At 38.0% G+C, this 24,856-nt stretch overlaps 1 protein-coding gene across 4 annotated transcripts in view; it reads right to left on the bottom strand.

The window, feature by feature from the left end:
• VTA1 (vesicle trafficking 1) overlaps positions 1-24,856 on the bottom strand; it is an 81,503-nt gene that overhangs the window by 14,405 nt on the left and 42,242 nt on the right. For 3 of the 4 annotated variants that reach the window (XM_023729630.1, XM_023729632.1, XM_023729634.1), the window contains exons 5-6: positions 11,809-11,917; positions 8,580-8,759 (exon numbers count right to left, since the gene is read on the bottom strand). In XM_023729630.1, coding sequence (XP_023585398.1) covers positions 8,580-8,759; positions 11,809-11,917 — 289 coding nt within the window. The remainder of the gene's footprint in view (positions 1-8,579; positions 8,760-11,808; positions 11,918-24,856) is intronic. The other variant, XM_004368868.2, reaches the window with a different exon arrangement.

The following is a 24,856-nucleotide window of genomic DNA, read 5'->3' on the forward strand; positions in this document are numbered from 1 at the left end:
TTCAACCATTTCAGGAGAGAGTATATGATCAAGAATTGATGGTACTGAAAGAAGTCCAAGTTGCACTTAAGACACTGGTGAAAAAAAGAAGGCTCCAGGAATTGATGGAATACCAATCGAGATGTTGCAACGAACAGACGCAGCACTGGAGGTGCTCACTCATCTATGCCAAGAAATTTGGAAGACAACTATACCTTGCCAACTGACTGGAAGAGCTCCATATTTGTTCCTATTCCCAAGACAGGTGATCCAACAGAATGCAGAAATTATCAAAAAATATCATTACTATCACATGCAAGTAAAATTTTGCTGAAGATCATCCAAAAGTGGTTGCAGCAGTAGATTGTTAACAGGGAACTGCCAGAAATTCAAGCTGGATTCAGAAGAGGACATGGAATGAGAACTATTATTAATGATGTCAGATGGATCTTGGCTGAAAGCAGAGAATATCAGTAAGATGTTTACTTGTGTTTTATTGACGATGCAAAGGCATCTGACTGTGTGGATTATAACAAATTATGGATAACATTGTGAAGAATGGGAATTCCAGAACGCTAAATTGTGCTCATGAGGAACCTGCACACAGACCAAGAGGTAAACTGTGTGGTTTAAAATGAGAAAAGGTGTGAGTCAGGGTTGTATCCTTTCATCATATTTATTCAATCTGTACACTAAGCAAATAATCTGAGAAGCTGGACTATATGAAGAAGAACGGGGCATCAGGATTGGAGGAAGACTCATTAACAGCCTGCGTTATGCAGATGACACAACCTTGCTTGCTGAAAGTGAAGAGGACTTGAAGCACTTACTGAGGAAGATCAAAGACTATATAACCTTCTATATGGGTACACCTCAACATAAAGAAAACAAAAATCCTTACAACTGGACCAATAAGCAGTATCAGGATAAAGGAGAAAAGACTGAAGTTGTCAAGGATTTCGTTGTACTGGATCCACAATCAACACCCATGGAAGCAGAAATCAAGAAATCAAAGGACATACTACTGTATTGGACAAATATGCTGCAAAAGACCTCTTTAAAGCGTTCAAATGCAAAGATGTCACTTTGAGGACTAAGGTACGCCTGACCCAAGCCATGGTATTTTCAACTGCCTCATATGCATGTGTAAGCTGGACAATGATAAGACTGAAGAAGAACTAATGTCTTTGAATTATGGTGTTGGTGAAGAATACTGACTATACCTTGGACCACCAGAAGAACAAACAAATCTGTCTCAGAAGAAGTACAACCAGAATGCTCCTTAAAAGTGAGGATGGCAAGACTTCATCTCACATACTTTAGACATGTTATTAGGAGGGGCCAGTCCCTGGAGAAGGACATCATGATTGGGAAAGTAGAGCGTCAGTGAAAGAGAGGAAGACCCTCAACAAGATGGACTGACACAGTGGCTGCAACGATGGGCTCAAGCACAGCAATGATTGTGAGGATGGCACAGGACTGGGCAGTGTTTCATTCTGTTGTATGTAGGGTCACTATGAGGCGGAACCAACTCAATGGCACCTAACAACAACAGTTTCGTTTGCCACGCCTAATTCTTCAACTTGTTTCTGAATTAAAGCTTACCAAATATCTGTAGAAGGAACAGTCTCCCTTAATACCTTTCAACTTCTTAAAAACAGCTGCCATCAAGTGGTCTCCAACTCGTGTTCTTATATACAGTAGAAGGGAACACTGCCTGGTCCTACATCTTCCTCACAATTGTCAGCATGTTTGAGTCCATAGTTGTGGCTATTGTGCCAACCTATGTTACTGATGGTCGTCTCCCTCACACTCGCTGGCCCTCTACTTCACCAAACAGGATGTCTCCCCCAATGACTGATTCTTCCTAATGACGTACCCAAAGCAAGCAAGTCGGATAATGTTCTCTTGTGATCCATAGGGTTTTTACTGGCTTATCTTTGGAAGTAGATTGCTAGATCTTTCTTCTTAGTTTATCTCAGACTGGAAGCTCCACTGAAACCTGTACATGATGGCTGACCTGTCCATACTGGTATCTGAAATACTGGTGCTATAGTTTTAAGCATCACAGCAACATGCAAGCCACAACAGTCCAACAAACTGACAGACTGGTGGTGGTTTAACTTCTTAGCCAATTAAATAATTTTGAGAACAAGGCTGGATATAAATATCTTTTATTTTAAATTACAGAGTGAGTGCCATTTCATCAATCTGAATGCAATTACAATTGTTTATTTCAAATTTTCCAGATTACAAATTTTTAAGACAGTATTTTCATATATCAAATAAGCAATTAGTTTTGACGTCTTGTTAGGACTTGTAAAAACTGTTACACTCAGTGAATAACTAGCATTCAACAGAAGCAAGCTGAATTGATTAATGGTACGAATATACAGAGTTAAAGATTATTAATGATCTAAAAAATTAACAAAAAAAGTCTTGAGTCTTCTTCAAAGAAACTTAATGACTCAATCCGCAAGAAAAGCAAATAAACAAGTGGCTTATTCCAAATCAATGCAGTCAAATAGTTTCTCAAAACAGGGTTCATCTGCTCCAAGCTAATAGATTACACTCGCACAATTTGTAGTAAAGCTAGAGAGTGAAAGACACTAAGAAGGAGGGAACAGAAGAAAGAGAGAAAATGAGACATTTTTAAAGACACAAGTACATATTTAATGAGTTCTAAAATGATGATTTCACAGAAGGTTGACTGAAGCTCTAAAATATACTTCTACAGGTATGAAATCCTGATTCTGATGGACCTCCCCACCCTCAACCCGAGGGAGAAAATGGTTTAAATATAACCTATTTTATCTTATTTAATTGTGTTTTATGACCAACTAGCTTCGTTTTCCAGTCTTTGGACCCATTAAAAGCTGAAAATCTTACTTTTTAATCCAAAATTTAATGAATAAAAATTTAAAAAGTAAAAAAAAATCAGATGAAATGCTTGTTTTTCATTCCTACCCCAGGCAACTTTAGAGCTATTACTAATTTCTAGGGCACCCCTTCATGCACACACAAGCATGTGTGAGTCCAGTCCAATCCATACTTAATCAGTGCTGTTCCTTGCTAAGTAATCTGTGCTTCTGCCTAAATAAAATCCTCCAAACCTTTATCTTCATGGAGAAAGTGTACTATTTTGGTCAGCATCCTGCATTAATATTTAAATGCTTTTTTGTAAATTTTCATATGGTTAATTAAATAAGCAATATTAACAAGAAAAAAATGTAGAATTTATAGGGAGAAAATTTAGTTATTTAGTAAAATTTTATTTGGGCTATACTTTAAAAAAAAAAAAAAAGGTGGCCTGCATCTTATTAAGTATTTGTGGTCACAGTCATTCAACTAAAAACTTGAACAAAAAACACAGGCTGTTGAACGTGCCTCAGGAAGCAAAGTGAGAAGATGCTGCTGCTCAGTATGTCTAAAGAAGGACTGTCTTCTTGGCAGCTATCACGAGTATGTTATCACCAGGTCTACCAGCTCAAAATGAGCTAACACATACTTGTCACGTTAGTAGAACAGTTTTTAGTTTATTTATTTTTTTGAGATGGCCTATATCTAGTTATTCCTCTTTCTTTCTTGGTTTGGTCAGGTCTCATTTATCAGTTTGCAAATGGGTTGCTGCCCCCTCGTAAACAATATGCTGGAATAATATGACCATAAAAGACACCGCTGGGGGAAAGCAAAACTGTGAGAAATTTCTTTCTATTATTTAACATCAACAAAAAAGGTGCTTACAAGTAATTTCTGGTTAATTTTTTTTCCCTAGCATATAAGATAGGATTAGTATACATTAAAGAATGAAACATTAGAAGATTTCTAGTCAAGAACTAAATTGTTCTATTGACTAAATTGTACGGGAATTCAGAATAGGGAGAAATGGGTATTGGTTGGAAAATACTTATCCAAGAGACGTAATTAAACAGAACTCTGAAAGATGGTAGTAGAGAGGCAGAGAAAATGGGAGAAAGACATGCTATCCTTGAGGAATAGTATAAGCAAAGATAAGACAAACGAAGGGCTGGATGAACTGAAACCTTAGTATATTCATGGAAAATCACATCCGTAGAAATGGTTAGGCCAGAGTATGAACAACGTTAAAAGTACTACAGAAGAACTCCAACGTGGTACTATGATACTAACAACAACAAACAGGCAAGTTTTCAATTTAGGTATGAGCTGGAGTTGCATTTACAAGTCTAGCATTAATAATAAAGTAATTCTATTATTTAATATATTTTGATTTATAACTGAGGTCTTTCCTTAATATTTTGACTATAAAAAGCATTCTTCAAGAGAAGGAAAAAATCATGCACTGCATGGTCTACATCTAATATTTACACTGTGGTTAAAGCACAAGAGGCAAACAGTTGCTGTTTAAACAATCACCATCCCTACCCTCTTTGTACCTCCTTTGCTTTTTCTGTGGAAGAACTAAAAACTGTATATTAGTCCACACTATTCTTTTCAGCTATCTTAAGGATTTCCCTTTGATAAAACTGTATCCTGGACCTTTATATGAGAGAAAGTAAATCATTTTTAAAGTGAGTAAGAGGGGAAACATCTGCTATATTTATAAACTAAAAATGTTATTTCATTTTTTGTTAGGGAACTAAGAACCTTTTTATTTTTTTAAACTGTCTTAAATATAATAGAAAACAACCTGAGGGCTAAGAGGAGGAGATTCCAATAATTTCAAGTAAAGCAATCTTAAGGAGAAATACATCATCAGAAAAGTAGGTTCTGACTTGATAGGACTTTAGTTCCTTGGGGAAGGCACATAGAAGAAAGGTGGCAAAAACATGAAGTCCAAGAGATTTGGGTTCAAATTCTGGTTCTGTTACTCACTGGGTATATTTATATGTTTGTTTTCTTGAGATGATAGCTTAACCTCTTCAGAGCTTGTAAATTAGGGACAACAACATCTAATGTAGCTGCTGTAAGAATTACATGTGAAAATTAGCCATGGTAATTATTTAAATACTAAGTCCAAAAGAGTATACAAAACAAGATAGGATCTTATTTTTAAAAACTTCTAAGGTTTTAAATCCAGCCCAGTTCCCTTTTCTGAGCAACAAAAAAAAAAAAAAAAAAGGCTCATGCCACAGAGTTAACTGGATCAGAATAATCTGTTTACGCCATAAAAATTCCTGAAGACCACTGCTTAATATTGATCACCAGGAGGTATCAGTTTAACACATGAAACTACCAACTGCTTGTCACTTTTGCTTACAAGCAACAATTTCATATGGTTCAACCTAATACAGCCCTTCTACTAGAAGTATAGGACCCCTGGCAGTGTAGTGGTTAAAGCACTCGCCTGCTAACCAAAAGGTTGGCAGTTTGCAAGACTACAGCCTTGAAAACCTATGGGGCAGTTCTACTCTGTTCTATAGGGTTGCTATGAGTCAGAGTTTACTCAACGGCAGTGGTTTTTTCTGGGTTTACTAGAAGTATATTCTATTTCTCATATACACATATGGTATGTCTATATATAAGATAAATGTATATAGGCCTATATCACAACCCTGCCCTAAAACATACTGTCTAAAGCAACCTTTCTTGAAGGTCAGCATCCTGCCCCTTGATTCACAAAACGATCTTAAGTTTTCATTAATTTGCCATTAAATGCCCTGTTTTTCTTTGGCATAGAAACAGGAAGGAAGAGGGGAAAAAAAAGGAAACGAAAGTAATTTGCTGGACAGGATACATTTTGTGTTAGGCATATGTCTTAGTTATTATCTCAGTCATCCAGTACTGCTATAAGAGAAACACAAGTGGATGGCTTTGACAAAGAGAAATTCACTCTCCCACAGTCTAGTAGGCAAGAAGTCCAAATTCAGGGTGTCAGCTCCAGTGGAAGGCCCCCTCTCCCCTTCGGCTCTAGGGGAAGGTCCCTGTCACCAATCTGCCTGCGGTCTAGGAGCTTCTCTGTGCAGGAACCTCAGTTCCAAAGGACACACTCCACTCCCAGCATTGCCTTCCTGGTGGTATAAGGTTCCCCTATTCACTGCTCGCTTCCCTTTCCCTCCATCTCTTCTAAGATAAAAGGTGGTACAGGCCATACCCTAGGGTAACTCCCTTTATGTTGGATCAGAAACGTGACCTTAGTAAGGATGTTACAATCCCACCCTAATCCTCTTTAACATAATCTAATCTTGCCTCACCAACCACAGGCACAGATTAGGATTTACAGCACATAGGAAAATCACCATCACAAAATGGAGGAGAACCATACAATACTGGGAACCATGGCCCAACTAAGTTGACACACATTTTGGGGGGACACAATTCAATCCACAGTTATCTAGTGCTGCTATAACAGAAATACAAATGGATGGCTTTAACAGAAATTTATTCTCTCACAGTCTAGTAGGCTAGAAGTCTGAATTCAGGATGCCAGTTCAAGGGGAAGGATTTCTCTCTGTCACTTCTGGGGGAAGGTCCTTGTCATCAATCTTTCCCTGGTCTAGAAGCTTCTCAGTGCAAGAACTCTGGGCCCAAAGGATGTGTTCTGTTGCCAGCACTGCTTTCTTGGTGGTATAAGGTCCCCCTGTCTCTCTGCTTGCTTCTCTCTTTTATATCTCAAAATTTTGAGATTGACTAAAGGTATAATCTAATCTTGTAGACTGACTGCTGCCTCATTAACATAACTGTCCCTAATCCTGCCTCACTAATATCATAGAGATAGGATTTACAACACATAGGAAAATCACATCAGATGACAGAATGGTGGACAACCACAAATACTGGAAATCATGGCCTAGCCAAGTTGACACACATTTCTGGGGGATGCAATTCAATCCATACATAGCAGCATAGTACTAGTCAACTTGCAAACTTTTCCTCCTTTAATAATTAAAACAACCATGAGGAGTAAGTATGATTAATTTTGTGTTAGGGAAAAAGCTAGGTTGAGGGAAGTTGAATTAACAGATGAGTTTAGGATTTAGCAAGGGGCAGAAACTAATATCAATATTATTTGACTCTAAAACAAATTTTATTCCTACTTCATCCCTCTACGAGAATATCGTGTCTAGGACTCTTGGTTAATGTTTAAACTTTAGAGGGTAATTCAAACAGTATCTAAGGCAAATACACGTAAGTAGCTTACATTATTCCAGAATGGAAATACTGAATACTCCTAAAAGATAATAAAATATTTTAAAGTGTTCTATGAAATTTTACTTACAAAACTAATTCAAATTGGTCTATTAAAGTCATCACATAGACCATAAAGCACTCAAAGTCTGGGTAAATATACAGAATGACAACACAAAAGAGATCAGTGTTAAAATGATCACTTTTATCAACAATCTCAGAGACTATATATTAGCAATATTTGCAGATAATGTCAAGTTAAAAGCTTTAAAATAGGATGAAAGAGAAAAATCATAATTGCTACCAAGTGGTTAAAAAATATAAAACTTTAAATGTTATTCAACTCATGTAAAAGACACTAAATGGCTGGAGTAAAATGATGTTGACAAATGAAAGTCAATAAAGTAATAGTATGTTACGTTTTATAACCCTCAGGGAATGACCCTCATTCTATCATTTAAATATTTCAAAATGCTTGTGTAGTTCAGTACCATAAACCCAAACCAAATCCACTGCCTTTGAGTCAATTCTGACTCATAGCAACCCTGTAGAACAAGAGCAGAACTGCCTCATAGGGTTTCCAAGTCTGTAAATCTTTACAGAAGCTGACTGCCACATATTTCTCCTGCAGAGCAGCTGGTGGGTGCGAACCGTCGACCTATCGGTTAGCAGCCAAGCGCTTAACCACTGCGTCACCAAGGTTCCTCAATTAGCGTCATAGATAACCTTTATGCCGTCATAAAAGTAAAATTTTAAGAATATTTCTTGGAAAAAAAATTAAATGGTAGATTTAAATTATGGTTTTTAAATGCCTTTCTATTTAGAAGTAAATCAAAGAGTACCTGCAACTTTGTGAAAGTGTATTTAATTAATCCACTGACATTTACTTACTACTGGAGACTAGTTTTGACAGATATTTTTTCTATGAAAACAGATGTACAGTGCTGATTTATTCAAAGATAGTAGATATCTCTTCCCTTATTTTTTTTTTTTTAGTCACGTATTTGTAATGTTAAAAAAAATACCGTCTCTGACTCCATTACAACCGGGATTTTGCTCCTCAAACCCGACTTTTCCCATCATTAATACTCAAGGACAGAGGCAGAATGTTAAGGGAATGAGGGAAGAAAAATCCAATCTTGCTATCACAGTGAGACTCAGACTGACAAATCCTGTAATAAGCCCCACTCATCTCAGCGCTTTTCCTGGGAACTAGCAACACACACAAAAAGCACAGAAACTATTCATATTAATAAAATAAAATATAAAGCCAATAGCAACCACATATACAGAAATGCTTTTCTATCTCAAAAAACTATTATATAACTAATACTAAAACTTCAATGAAGAGGATTTAATGTTTCATGTGAGTTCAAATGGACTTTAAGTATCTTACTATGCTTCATGACCATCATTACAAGGCACAACTATGATAAAAAGTACAGTTTTTATTTATGACAGGGCAGTTCAGAATTTAAGTTTTCATTCCCTACCTGTGCTGTGAGGCACTTCTGCTGGTGTATTAGCTGGAGCATGTGCACCGGGAGGAATCTGTATCCCAGTATAGCTGCTTGACGGCATGTTGCTTGGGTCGTAAGTTGAAGATGATGGCTGAGGTGGTGGAGTGGGCAGAGAGGTTGCTCCAGCATCTTCATTTTCTTCAACATCTATTACTCAATACAGACACAATGTTGAACTAGGTATTCTGAAGTAAAAATATCATATATTCTTATTCTGCTACATACACGCACCACAAATAGCACCTTAAATGCAATTCTATTTAATGCCAGTTGATAAGTAGGCCCTATTTCTTAAAATAATAGTTTTGTTTTCTCTTCCTAAACATTTTAATTGTTCTGAGGATAACATTATCACTCCCTTCAGGTTAATGCTTTCTCAACTCTGTAAGTTCTCTGTATACTATTAATAGTATATTTTTCTTAAAAATAACCTTCTTTAAACTCACTCTTCAAACATGAAAAACTGAAGACATTTTTTGGGAAAACATGTCACATTTACACTATCCAATAAGAACCCTATTTTCTGACAGTTGCCTTTTAGCCAATATTTATTGTTCACTAGCTTAGATAACTGTGTCTTTGTTGTTCAAAATATTAAGTTAATAAACAAAAACAAAGGAATGATATTTCACATTTAGCTATCTTGTACAAAGAAATAATGAGAAGGACTTTGTTTTGAAAAGTTTTGAAATCTAGACTATTAAAATATACTGTATCATTAGCTGAATCTGAAAAGTACTTTGAGCAAATTAAACCCTGGCAGTAGTAATTAGCTACTTTTGGGAATCTTAGTAATTTAAAATAAATTTTAAAAAGTTAGAGCCACCAATTGCTGAAACAGGATTCTGCTGTTTTCAAATAACTTTTTTTTTGATTATGAACATACATGTTCAATGTAGATAATCTGAAATAAGCATATAGTGTTATGGATTGAATTGTGTCCCCAAAAAATGTGTGTCAACTTGGCTAGGCCATGACTTCCAGTCTTGTGTGGATGTCCACCATTTTGTGATCAGATGTTATTATCCTGTGTGTTGTAAATCCTAACATCTATGATGTTAATGAGGCATGATTAGAGGCAGTTATGTTAATGAGGCAGGACTCAATCCACAGGATCAGGCTGTATCTTCAGTGAATCTCTTTTGAGATATAAAAGAGAGAAGCAAGAAGAGAAGAGAGGGACCTCATGCTACCAAGAATGAAGAACCAGAAGGTGAGCGTGCCCTTTGGACCTGGAGTCACTGTGCTGAGAAGTTCTTAGACCAGGCGACGACTGATGACAACGACCTTCCCCCGGCACCAACAGAGAGAGAAAATCTTCCCCTGGAGCTGGCGCCCTGAATTTAGACTTCAAGCCTCTTAAACTGTGACAGAATAAATTTCTGTTTGTTAAAGCCATTCAATTGTGGTATTTCTGTTACAGCAGCACTACATAACTAAGACAGGAAGGAAGATCAAATCTATCTACTATTCTGAGATAGGTATTTTACTAAGTAACGTTCTGGATACACTTACACTTTATATACACTAACACCGTGTTTTTCTCTATGAGAGAACTCTAACATTTATACATTCTGGGGAAGGGAAAAAACACTACTTAAAGACACTGGAAAATGACCAAAAGCAGACAGAAACCAGAGTGAAGATGGTCCTGCAAACAGCAATTTCACCAGGTAAGGTCTGCTTTTATGTGGCTTTTCCCCTGAGCAACAATCTGTGCAGTATAAAAACCAAACCAAACCCGTTGCCATCAAGTCAATTCCAACTCATAGTGACCCTACAGGACAGAGTAGAACTGCCCCACAGGGTTTCCAAACAGCAGCTGGTGGATTCGAACTGCCAACCTTTTTCGGTTGGCAGCCGAACACTTAACTACCGGCACCACCAGGGCTCCTCTGTGCAGTATGGGGTAGCTCAAACTCAAGCAGAATGCCACCATCTTATGAGTTTGAAGAATCAGAGGAAGAAATTCACAGATATCAAAGGAGCAGGAGAGTGAGAGGGGGGATAATTCTGAAAAAGAAAGAACTGCAGAGAAGTGAGCCTTAAAATATGTACATATGTATATGCATGTATGCTCTGAACTATCCATAAACAGAGGAGACTCCAGAGGGTCTGCAGAAAGCAACAGCTGTAAAGGCTGAAAGAAAGAGGGGCAGAGTTTGAGTTCAGGCAAGTTAACTGTCTACTAGAACAAGAATCAAGGCTTTGCAGAGGATGACAATAGGATGAAGAATAGCTACACATGCTATCAACAGTAGTTACTAGAAATATGTGGAAAAAGTAACCATAGTCAAAAGCAAAAAGTCTACAGAAAAAGACCCCAGATAGTGCAATTAGCAGAAAAGAACATTAAAGCAGCTACTATAAATATGTTCAAGGCAATAAAGAAAAACATGGTAATAACTAATGAAAGAAGAACTTACCAGAGAAATACAACTGTGGGGGTGCGGTGGGGGTGGAGACAAAACAGATGGAACTAATAGAAAGTAAGTGAAAAATGTTTTTCCTTTTCTTTTCCATCAACATTAACTGAAAAGCCAAGAGAAATAGTAATATAACCCTCATTTTTTCGTGATTAAATTTTGTAAAACCTAATTATGTGTAATGGTGATATTTTCTTGTTTACATCTAAGGAAGAAAAAGGCAGGTACAGAACAGTGTGTAAATAATTGTGTAGAAAAGGGAAGAGGATATTTTTATTTGCTTTTTAAGTTCATAAAAAATAATTCCTGGAAGAATATGGAAAAACCTAAAAACAATAATTACTTATTTGGGTGTTGGGAAGATCTGGAAAGATGGGGTAGAAATAATAATTTCACTTCACATTTTTACAACATCTTTAATTACTGAGACATGAGAATGTATTACTTAAAACAAAAGAAAACAAAAAACATCTCAAATAGACATTTGTGGTTTGGAGATATTTCATAAATTATAAATGGACTGCCTTTCTTATGTAGGAATGAAAACTGATTAGAAGTAGCAGATATCTAAGTCATTTTGGTCATATGGACAGATATTACAGTTTGGTCTTAATCTCTCTACATCCTAAATTTATAATTTACACCTAGTTTTCATGGATTCTGGACCTGATGGAGGAAAAAAAATTGTATTGTCCCTTCCAAACATTCTGAGTAAAAATATACCGAACAATTATGATTCTATCGAATCATTTTACTTAGAACAAATAAACGCATACCATTATCTTCATCAATTCCAACAGGACCTGCTTGAGGAGTCTCACCATTCTTTAAACAATTATGGATATATGTTGCCTTCCATCGTGCATACTTCCTGTGTTTGACATTCTAAAAGAGAACAGTTTTACATCTGAACATTAGTTTGTGGTAAAGTAGTTAAATGAAAATATAAATTTATGATGACCTGTCCCACATTTCTGAGAGAAAACCTATTTTTCATGATGAAGCTCTGAATGAGTCTGGCAATCTCTCCACCCCATCCCTGGATTCCACCACAGGATTAGGGCTAGATAGACTAACTTCCTGAAAAACTAACTTCCTGAAAACATATGACCAATTATCTTTTTATTGTTTCATCCTTCAGAAAAGGTCTAAACGGCAATATGGGAGTGTTTTTCCAGAAAAATGTGCAACTCGTATGCATGAGGGAGAACTTGGCTAAATAGAATTGTAAAATTAAACATAACAGATGACTGAACTACTTTTGCTAAATAGTAAAAAATGCCCTGTTCAAATCTTTGAAAATAAAAGGCAACCTAAGACTATGTAGTAGTTACAGCAAACAAAAAATAACAAACACTAGACCTTGATAGCTAAGCAAACTTGCATTTAGCCTACAGTATGCTATTTAATAACTCTGAGCCTCACCTATCTCAATTTTAAAAAGGGGAAAATAATACCCTCATTGGGTTGTTGTAGGGAGACATATCACTGAAGAACCTGCTAGTTGCCTCTTCTTTCCTGACTTAAAATTTCTGCTATATGCTATAAAATAAGACAAAATCTTACTTTAAAAGATACAAGAGTAAAATAAAATCTCTTATAATTTTGGATGGGCTGAGGATTTTTAATTTGTATCTTCTATTGACCTTAATAATACTCATGAACCAGTGGCAATGGCATCACCTGGAAGCTTATTAGAAAATGTATAATTTCCAAGCCTACCCCAGATTTACTGGACCAAAATCTGTACTAGAACAAGACCCCCAGGTGATTTGTGTGCACATTAAAAGCTTGAAAGCGTATGGTTTTATGATGTTGAAAACAAAATAGCCTACTGGAATAATAGGAGCCCTGGTGGTGCAGTAGTTAAAGCGCTCAGCTGGTAACAGAAGGGTCGGTAGTTCAAACCCACCAGCTACTACACAGGAGAAAGACTTGACAGTTTGCTTCTGTAAAGATTTACAGCTTTGGGAGTCCTATGGGGCAGTTCCACTTTGCCCTATAGGTTGCTATGAGTCGGAATCGACTAGATGGCAATAGGTATTGCAATAATACACCAAGACATCAATAAATACAGATACATCACATGGTTCAGATACTTAGTTGAATATTTTATAATGTGAGATTTTCCAATATTCTAAGAATAACTAGTATATAGAAACAAATAAAAAAGTAACCCCTCAATTACTGGATTTGTATCAATTACATTTCTCCTTTCTTATTAAACATTCCTCATATATAGTCTATCTTTTAAAAATATACCATATACTGACTTCTGTCTTCTTCCAAGTACAATCATTTTGTTTCACTTCACAAGCTTAAAGTCTTCACTTCTTCACCAATTCACTCTTGGGAGATGGGGGAGTTTCTCTTTATTTCTGCTCTTTTTAGTTCTTATTTCCATGTCACACAAGAGGTCTGAGAACTTGCATGTGCCCATGTCCTATAAGGGCAGTGTGAGCCCACATGTGTCAGCCAGCACCCCACTCTTCAGTTCACTCCCAAAACTGCTGTTGCTAATGTCACCAACAGCCTACTCCACATTGGCAAATCCGGTGGACACTTTTCAGGCCTCATTTTACCAAACCGCTCAACGGCACACTAAATATGGGCAATTCCACCTTTGTGAAACATTTTCTATTCCTGGTTTTTGTAACACTATATTCTCCTTGTTTGCTTCTGATCTCCTCTGGCTATTAATTCTCTCTCCAACTTCCAAATGTTATAGTACCTTTTTCTAGCAGAGACTGCAAACTGGAGGGCCCAGTCAATGCTAACTAACAGATTTTAAATCTGAATTGTTTTCCACATTTAGTTACAGGAATACCCACATTTCTAACTTCTCTTCAACAATGGATGATCTGCAAGTACTGGATCCACACTTATTGGTAATAATTATCTGAACTGAGTAGAGGCAGTCCCCTTCAGATGATGTGTATTTATTCAAACTAATTCATTCTTTCTCCTCTGCCTTCCCACCCTCCTCTCCAGTTCACACATCATTATCAGTTACCATTTATCATCACACAGTGGGCTATATTTACCCATTATACTACCTACCAGATTCCTACAAGCATGACAACTCCTGTCACACAGACTTTTTTCTTCCATCTTTATACTCATTCCCATGGCTTTAAATACCATCTACTTATTCTTTACTATTATTAAATTTATCTGTTATTACTCTTAAATTTATACATCCAGGCACAACCCACTTCTGGCAAATATCCAACTAACTGTGACATCTGCACTGGGATGTCCCATATACAACTCAAATTAATTCTTCCAGACTATACTCATTATTCACTCACCACTCCTTCTCACCCCAGAAAATGTCACTCATTCTCCTAGCTTTCAAGTCAGAAATGAGTCACTTTCAGCTCCTCTTTTCTATCCTTTGTCTCTCCTCTCATTCTCTCACCTAATCAGCCAGGAATTCAGTTGATTTTGCCTCCAAAACATATCTTGAGTTGGTCTTCATGTCTCCATTTTCATTCCAACAGCCTCCTAATCTTTCTCTTTATTTACATTCTTGTCCCACTCCTTCACCATACCTTCCTTATTCAGTATTCAGAGCAGAGTGATCATTCTAAAATGTAAATCCAGTCATGCCACACCTCTGCTAAATCGTTTTCAACAGCTTCCCAATGCACTTAAAATACAACACCGTTCTAACTGGTTCCTGACTGCCTAACCTGATCTCATGTGCTTATCCCATTCACTCACTACTTATACTGGCATCTCTTTTCTATTCCTAAACATATCAAAGTCCACACAGAGCTGTTTCCTCTTTCCTTTGGCTGTTTGCTTCACCTAGTTAACTCCTACTTAACTTATCCCTCACATCTCAGATCAAATGTTAGTTTCTCAGAGAGGTTTTCTTGACTTTTCCCATCTAAGGTAGGACTACACAGTAATCCTCTCTCATTAAGATCTAATCTTTTCTTTCATAATATTTAGTATCATTTATAACTATGTATATACATATATTTATTTGCTTATGGAGTATACCCTCACACATACAAACACTGTTAAAAATATTAAGCTCATTAAAGGCACGGTCTATGTCTGCCTCCACTAGTCGTCTGTCAGTTTGTCGTACTGTGGTGGCTTGTGTATTGCCATGATACTGGAAGCTACGCGACCAGTATTCAAATATAAGTAGGGTCATCTATGATAGACAGGTTTCAACAGAGCTTCCAGACTAAGACAGACTAGGAAGAAGAACCGGGTGATCTACTTCTAAAAAAAAATTGCCAGTGAAAATCTTATGAACAGCAGAAAAACAATGTCTGATATAGTGCTGGAAGATGAGACCCTCAGGTTTGAAGGCACTCAGAATACAACTGGGGAAGGGCTGTCATCTCAAAGTAGAGTCGACCTTAATGACATGGATGGGGTAAAGCTTTCAGGACCTTCATTTGCTGATGTGGTATGACTCAAAATAAAAGAAACAGTTGTAAACATTGATTAATAATTGGAATGTGTGGAATATGAATCTATGGAAATTGGAAGTGGTCAAAAATAAAATGGAACGTATAAAGATCGGTATCCTAGGAATTAGTAAGCTGAAATGGACTGGTATTGGCCACTCTGAAGTGGAAAATCATTTGATCTACTATGCTGGGAATGAGAAATTGAAGCGGAATGGCATTGCATTTGTCATCGAAAAGAATATTTCAAGATCCATCCTGAAGTACAGCACTGTCAGTGACAGGATAATATCCATACATCTACAAGAAGACCAGTTAATATAACTATTATTCAAATTTATGGACAATCATTAAGGCCAAAGATGAAGAAACTGGAGATTTTTATCAACTTCTGCAGTCTATAAAATTGATCAAACATGCAATCAAGATGCTTTGATAATTACTGGTGATTGGAATACAAAAGGCAGGAAAAAAGGATCAGTGGTTGGAAAATATGGGCTTGGTGATAGAAACCATGCCAGAGATTGCATTATAGAATTTTGCAAGACCAATGACATATTCATTGTAAATACTTTTTTTCAACAACATAAATGGCGACTATACACGTAAACCTCACCAGCAGGAATATACAGAGATCAAATGGACTGTATCTGTGGAAAGAGATGATAGAGAAACACAATATCATCAACTAGAACAAGGCCAGGGGCTAACAGTGGAAAAGATCATCAATTGTTCATATGCAAGTTCAAGCTGAAGCTGAAGAAAATTAAAACAAGTTCATGAGAGCCAAAGTACGACCTTGAGTATATCTCACCTGAATTTGGAGATCATCTCAAAAAGACATTTGATGCGCTGAACACTAATGACTAACGACCAGAGGAGTTGTGGGATGACATCAAGAACATCACACATGAAGAAAGCAAAACGTCATTAAAAAGACAGGAAAGAAAGAAAAGACTCAAATGGATGTCAACAGAGACTCTGAAACTTGCTCTTGAACACAGAGCAGCTAAAGCAAATGGAAAAAATGTTGAAGTAAAAGAGATGAACAGAAGATTTCAAAGGGCAGCTCGAAAAGACAAAGTATTAAAATGAAATGTGCAAAGACTTATAGTTAGAAAACCAAAAAGGAAGAATATGCTCAGCATTTCTCAAGCCAGAAGAATAGAAGAAAAAATTTAAGCCTCGAGTTGCAATTCTGAATGATTCTGTGGGCAAAAATCTTAAACAATGCAGAAAGCATCAAAAGAAGACAGAGGGAATACACAGAGTCACTATACCAAAAAGAACTGGTTGATGTTCAACCATTTCAGCAGGTAGCATATGATTAGGAACCAATGGTAATGAACGAAGAAGTCTAAGCAGCACTGAAGGCACTGGAGAAAAACAAGGCTCCAGGAATTGATGGAATACCAATTGAGATATTTCAACAAACGGATGCAGCGCTGGAAACGTGCAATCATCTATGCCAAGAAATCTGGAAGACAGCTACCTTGCCAACCGACTGGAAGAGATTCCTATTCATGCCTATTCCAAAGAAAGGTGATCCAACCGAATGCGGAAAGCATCCAACAATATCATTAATACCACACACAAGTAAATATTTTGCTGAAGATCGTTCAAAAGTGGTTGCAGCAGTACATTGACGGGGAAGTGCCAGAAATTCAAGCTGGATTCAGCAGACAATGTGGAACGAGGGATATCACTGCTTATGTCAGATGGATCCTGGCTGAAAGCAGAGAATACTAGAAAGAGGTTTGTGTTTTACTGACTATGCAAAGGCATTTGAATGCATGGATCATAGTAAATTATGGTTAACATTGTGAAGAATGGGAATTCCAGAATACTTAATTATATTCAGAACCAGTACATAGACCAAGAGGTAGTCGTTTGAACAGAACAAAGGGATGTTGCGTGTTTTAAAATCGGGAAAGGTGTGCATCAGGGTTGTCTACTTTCACCATACTTATTCAGTCTGTACGCTGAGCATTAATCAGAGAAGATGGACTACATAAAGAGGAACTCAGCACCAGGGTTGGAGGAAGACTCTAACAATCTGTGATATGCAGATGAAACAACCTTGCTTGCTGAAACTGAAAAGAATTCGAAGCATTTACTGATGAAGATCAAAGTCTACAGTCTTCTGTATGGATTACACCTCTATGTAAAGAAAACAAAAATCCTCACAACTGGACCAATAGGCAACCTTATGATAAATGAAAAAATATTGAAGTTGTCAAGGATTTCATTTTACTTGGATCCACAATCAATGCCCATGGCAGGAGCAGTCAAGAAATCAAACAATGTACTACTGTATCGGGCACATCTGCTGCAAAAGACCTCTTCAAAGTGTTAAAAAGCAAAGATGTCACTATGAGGACTAATGCGTGCCTGACCCAAGCCATGGTATTTTCAATTGCCTCATATGCATGTGAAAGCACAATAAGGAAGACTGAAGAATTGATGTCTTAAATTACGGTGTTGGCAAAGAATACTGAATATACCTTGGACTGCCACAAGAAAGAATAAATCTGTCTTGGAAGAAGTACAGCCAGAATGCTACTTAGAAGGGAGGATGGTGAGACTTCGTCTCATGTACTTTAGACATGTTAGCAGGAAGGACCAGTCCCTGAAGAAGGACATCATGCTTGGTAAAGTAGAGGGTCAGCAAAAAATAGGAAGACCCTCAATGAGATGGCCTGACACAGTGGCTGCAACAATAGGCTCAAACATAGCAAAGACTGTGAGGATGGTGCAACACTAAGCAGTGTTTTGTTCTGTTGCACATAGGGTTGCTGTGAGTTAGAACCAACTCAGTGGCACCTAACAACAAAATGTCTTCCTGCTGTTTATGATACACTAAGCACTTGGTACTGTGACCAGCACGAAGTCGTTCCTCAACAAATATCTGGCTCCAGAGAAATAACTGAAGTGGAAGCCAGACAGTTTTTCTAAGTCTCTTTAAACACGTCTCCGATACATAATGGCTACATCGATTCTGGTGGGAGTTACTCTATTCCGTATATAGATTTACTATTTCTGTAGCAGTGTAATGATTAGTGCGTTTAGAAAGTTTAATATATAATTAGGCAGAATGATATGAAATGTCCACTACAGCAATATCATATAGGTCAACTTTTTTTCCCCTTCCCTTCCTTCCATTGTTTGAGAGCAAAGAACATGTGCTAAAGTACAGGGTTTTTCAAATTGTTATTAATTTTTCAAAATCCTGAACAGTTGGGATTGCAAGTTTATAAATGCTAGTTTATCAGACTTATAGGTTCTAGATTTGCAAGTCCATTTGAATTTGGTATTCACAAAACTATGTTCTTTTAAAACGTTCATTATTAACCTATCCTATAGCAATGAAAATTAATGAAGATACTTACTTATTTTCCATTTTTAGTGATTTAAAGTTTTTCTCTTTCAGAAAAAATCTGATACAGTTAATCTTAAGACTATTTTAGGCTCAATAAATATGTGTTATTAACTGATTAAGACTTTGATTAGAGAATATAGCAGATATAAAATAAGTCAACTCATTATTTCTGCCCTTAGAGAGCTGACCATCTTTCTTTGGATATTGAGCTAAAATACAAAAATTACTAGACAGTAAGTAAGAACCTGTTTCTTGTAGTAAGTACATGAACAGTCTAGAGAACGACGAATAAAGACAAAAAAGGAAGAATGGCAAAGGAAATGGTACTATCTTTGGCCTTATAGGATGGGTATGTTGTGAAAAGGTGAAGACAAGTAGTGTTATGGATTGAATTGTGTTCCCCCAAAATATATGTTGAGGTCCTAACGTCTGTATCTGTGAATGTGCCTTTGTCTGGAAATAGGTTTTCTTGGCAGATGTTATCAATTAAGGAAGCCAAACTAGAGTGTTGCTGTTGTGAGGTGTCGCTGAGTCAGTTCCAACTCATAGCGACCCTATATACAACAGAATGAAATACTGCCCAATCTTGCACCGTCCTCACAATCGCTGCTATGCTTGAGCCCACTGCTGCAGCCACCGTGTCAGTCTATCTCTTTGAAGGTCTTCCTCTCTTTTGCTGACCCTCTACTTTACCAAGCATGATGTCTGTCTTAGTCATCTAGTGCTGCTATAACAGACATACCACAAGTGGATGGCTTTAACAAAGAGAAATTTATTTCTTCACAGTAAAGTAGGCTTAAAAGTCCAAATTCAGGGCGTCAGCTCCAGGGGAAGGCTTTCTCTTTCTGTTGGCCTTCTCATCCATCTCCCCCCAGACTAGGAACTTCTCTGTGCAGGGACCCCTGGTCCAAAGGACGCACTCTGCTCCTGGCACTGCTTTCTTGGTGGTATGAGGTCCCCCAGTCACTCTGCTAGCTTCCTTTATGTCCTGTAAAATAAAAGGTGGTGCAGGCCACACCCCATGGAAACTCCCTTTACACTGCATCATGGATGTGACCTTAGTAAGGGTGTTACAATCCCACCCTAATCCTCTTTAACATAAAATTACAATCACAAAATGGAAGACAGCCACATAATACTGGGAATCATGGCCCAGCCAAATTGATACACACATTTTTTGGGGGACATAATTCAATCCATGACAATCTCCTTCTCCAGGAACTGGTCCCTCTTGATAACAAGTCCAAAGTTTGTGAGACAAAATCTCGCCATCCTTGCCTCAAGGAGCATTCTGACTGTACTTCTTCTAAGATAGATTTGTTTGCTCTTGTGGCAGTCCATAGTATATTCAATGTTCTTTGCTAACACATACTAAACTAGGGTCGGTCATAATCTCTTCTAAGTGTGTTTTATAAAGGGGTGGGGGGTGCGTAACTAGACACGGAGACAAGGGAGTCAACACACAGGGAGAGACATCATGTAAGAATCCATTTGCAAGCCAAGGAACACCAAGAAAACGCCCAGGGCTGTTGGAACCTGAAAGAAACAAGGACAGATCTTCCCCTAGAGCTCCCACAGAAAGAGCATGGCCCTGCTGATGCCCTGAATTCAGACTTCTAATACGAAACTGTAAGAAAATAAATTTCTAATTTTTAAAACCACTCACTTCGCGGTAACTTTTTTTTTAAATGTCAGCCCTAAAAAACTAAGACAAATAGAATTAGTTTAGGGAGAAGGAAACATATGAGCAAAGTCAGAATGACGAATGAGGTGTTTCGGTAATGAAGGCACAGAAATCAATTTGCCATAAATAAGATACCTCCAAAATAAGATTAAAGACTTAGACTAACATCTTTATAATACTACACAGGAAGTATTATAAAGCACTTCCACATATTTTTCTCTTACTTGATCCTCATAATAACCTTTAGATTTAGGCGGGTCAGGTTTTCCTCATGTTTATCTGATGGGGAAACTGAGGTTGTGAGGCATTAAAAACTGGTTCAGTGTAAATATAGTTAAACCTGGCATTCAAGGCCTTGCACATTATGGATTCTCCAGTCTTATTTCTTGTTACCTCCTTCAATCCAGATGGGATTCTGTCTTACCTGCAGTCTTTTCTCATGCTATTCTCCCTACCTGGGATGGTCTCCTCTTCTGCCAAAAGTCTGCTCTCCAAGGCTCAAATCGAATATATATATTCCTTAATGAACCTCCCTGATTTTTATAAATGTATAGTTATTTATTATTTATGCAAGTCAGGCAGTGTTCTAAGTGCTGGAATAACAGGACGCATAAGCCATGCAAGAACTTCAGGGTCCAACAAGAAAGACAGGCATTAAATTCCACTTATCTTATCTGAAATCCTGCAGTATTTTCTTCATCTTTCTCTTTTAGGATTCTATGATCCCATCACTACAGGGTTAAAGAAATGCTATTGCAAAAGTGAGCTGACTTTCTCAAGGTCATATTGTTACTAGTGATGCCAGCCACTCAATTCAGGGCTGCTTATATTGCAAACTGCAATTCTGATGTAAATGTATGAAATAAGGGAAAATGGGCTTTACAAGGTCAGCTACTTAATGGGTATTAATGCAGGACACACAATGGTAGATATAAAGATGACCACTTTGAATGTAAACTGATGAACTGCTTTACCAGTTGCCATTGAGTCGATTCCAACTTACAGTCACTCCATGCCTGTCAGAGAAAAGACTGTGCTCCACAAGACTTTTAATGGCCGATTTTTTTGGAAATAGATTGCCAGGCTTTTCTTCCAAGGTGCCTGTGGATGGACTCAAACCACCAACCTTTCAGTTAGCAGCTGAATATGTTAACCATTTGCATCACTGAAAGGCTCCAATAACTGCTTAGGTTAAGTTTAAATTGCCTTCTTTTGGGTCAAAAACTGGACAAATTTTCCATTGTCTAAAATAATTTAATCTTGTCTAAAGACTTGGTTGAGAAGATGTACCATATAATGACTTTAGAAAATTATTTCCGGTCATATTTTCACAATATGAACAGTGCAGAAAAGTTTAAACCACCATGGATTGCTTCATTAGTATGTGAAGTTTCAAAACATTATACTCTAAGCTGATATGCATTATTTTAGTAAATGCATTTTTTAATAAATTTTTCCAGAGCAGATAAAGCAACACCTCAGTTTCATTTTTAGTCTACGTTGTTTCCAGTTCCTACTTACCAGGTAAACTAGTGCTTGTAATATTTAGCAGAAATTTTTGGCAGATGCAACTTAAAATTAATTCACTTTTCAATTTTGTTTTCTTTAAAATAAAGAATGCTAGATATAAATCAATATTGTAGGAGAAAATTTTCAAGATGTTGATGTTTCTGAAATCTCTTACCTCTTTTTGGCTGATTAGACATCTTTTCTGGGACACAGGAATTACAAAAAAATAACTTATATGTTTGTCCTTGGCCTCTAAGTTCCTGTTTTGTAACTGGGTTGAGGAGAATCAGGATTGTTAAAGCACTCAGCTGCTAATCGAAAGGTCAGAGGTTCAAACTCACCAGCTGCCTCTTGGGAAAAAAATGTGGCAGTTGGTTCTGCAATGATTTACAGCCTTGGCAACCCTAAGGGGCAGTTCTATCCTGTCCTATAGGGTCGCTATGAGTTGGAATCGACTCGATGGCAGTGGGTTTGGTGATGAGAATCACTGACAACTGCAAATTTTGGCCACTAGAGTCAGCAGTGGTAAAAAATGGCATGGCGGCAGCATTAGACCTCCTTGTTTAACTTCACCCAAGCGGAAGAGTATCATTATCAGCATCGACAGCCCAAAGCTGATTCCTTTGAGGTGGAGGTCAGACATACCTCCACCCTCCAACCTTTTTACCAATTCTGACACCAGTCATCTCTCCCACAGCACTCTCTACTTCTCTGCTGGGTTCCATAATTTGTTGCAATGGCCACAAAGAACTCACAGAGCATACTCACAGTTATGGGGTTTATTAAGGAAGTAACAGGTTACAGTTTAGGATCAGGGATAACTCAGGATACAGTTCTTTGATCAGGACAGCGTCTTTTCAGTTGTGCCCACAGGCAAGGCTCTCCTGGTCCCTGGCCTCTTGGCCCTCGGCCCTCTTGGAATGGTGTGGCCTCTGCCTTGCTTGGGCAAGTGTTACAAAGCTCTTTAGCTCCACCGCTAAGTGCCCAGAGGCACCCCACCCCACCAGCAAGCCCTGGCCTGAAGGTGCTCAGCTCTCTACCTCCCTAGGTTGGAGATCCTAGCTCTGCCAAGTGCTAGGAGGCACCCAACTTTGCCAGCAAGCCTCCTGCCCAAAGTCACTCAGCCTTTTCCCTCCGCAGGCCAAGAAGCTCATCACGCTGTCTCCTGCAGTCTCCTGGTTCTGCTGCTTCTGCTGCTGCCATTTCTCTGACTGATGCTGCTTCCTGCCATCTCTCACTGTCTCTGGTGTTACCGCTCTGTCTTCCTAGGTCTTGGAGGTTCTTAGTGCAGGGATCCTGGGTCCAAAAGACACATCCCACTCCCAGCTCCTGTTTCTTGGTGGTAGCGAGGTCCCCCTCTGCTCTCGGAATGGCTCTCTTTTAAGCCTAGCAGGATGGAAAAACTGACCAATCTCCTCATTAGCCTTCCATACACCACATTTGCATGGTTCCACCCCCACAGGGTCCAATGCACCTTATTTGCATTATTAGCAAGCTGCCCAATCTCCTTGGTGGGCCACAAGGACTATATTTGCAAAGTTTCCCCCAATCTCTGCATGGGAGTCACAAAGACTATGGATAAAAGGGCCATATTAAGTAATTCACTGCATCGCAAGCCGAAACAAGAATTTTCATTTAATTTTTAAATCATTTGTGCTTGCTACGCTGAAAAAAGACTGGTTAAAAGATACCGAACATGGGCTGGAGCACAGATTCTCAAGCTTCGGTGTATATAAGAATCGCCAGAGTGCACAATAAAAGAAGTATAAAAAATTCCTGGCCAAAACTACAGAAATTCAGATATAAAACACTCTCCATGAGCATAAGAGAAAAGCCACCTGGAAAGAGACTGCTTTATATTAACTGTCTCCAATTCTTCTGCATTTTATTCTTTACCAATGATTCTAGTCAAGAACCCAAGGAGCCCTGGTGGCATACTGGTTAAGAGCTAGGCTGCTAAATGAAAGGTTGGTGGTTTGAACCTACCTGCAGCTCCTTGGGAGAAAAAACCTGGTGAGGTGCTCCCATAAAGATTACAGCCTAGGAAACCCTATAGGGCAGTTCTACCCTGTCATTTAGGGTCGCTATGAGTTGGAATCTACTCGATGGCACACAACAAGAAATCAAGAACCCATTCTAGTCAAGTTTTCACTCCCACCACTCACAACAATTGCTTGTATCAAGGTTACTGATTACTTCTACATTGCTAAATCCAATGCTCAGACATTATTTTACTTGATCCTATCAGCATGAAACAGTGATCACTACTCCCTCCTTGAAGCTCTCTTTTTCACTTTGTTTCCTGGTTACCAAAGTCTCCTGGTTTTCCTTTTACCTCACTGAATGCTTCCTTTCTGTCCTTTTTATTGGCTCTTTCTCATCTCCCAGAGTTGGGAGTGTCACAGAGTCCAGTTCTTGGATTTACTGTTTCTTTCTTTTCTGATCTCATCCAGTCTAATGGCTGTAAATATCATCCCATGATGCCAACTGCCAAATTTATATCTTCTGCTCATACTGCTCTTCTGAACCCCAGACTTGTACATTCAACTAGACGTTTCTGACTGCATGTTTAATAGGCGTTTCAAGGTTTAACCTGTTCAAAACCAACTCCTGGTCTTCCCCCTAGCAAATCTGTTGCTCTGGTTTTCCCAATTTCAGTAAATGGAAAATCCATTCTTACAGTTTATCAAGTCTTAGAGTCATTTTTGAGTCCTCAATTTCTCTCACACTCTACCAATAAATCTTTTCAATTTTGTCAGCTCCACATTAAATACATCCAGAATTAAGCACTTCTCACCACATCCTCAACTACAAATTCT

This window comes from Trichechus manatus, unplaced genomic scaffold (assembly GCF_000243295.1).
Source record: "Trichechus manatus latirostris isolate Lorelei unplaced genomic scaffold, TriManLat1.0 scaffold00002, whole genome shotgun sequence".
NCBI lineage: Eukaryota > Metazoa > Chordata > Mammalia > Sirenia > Trichechidae > Trichechus > Trichechus manatus.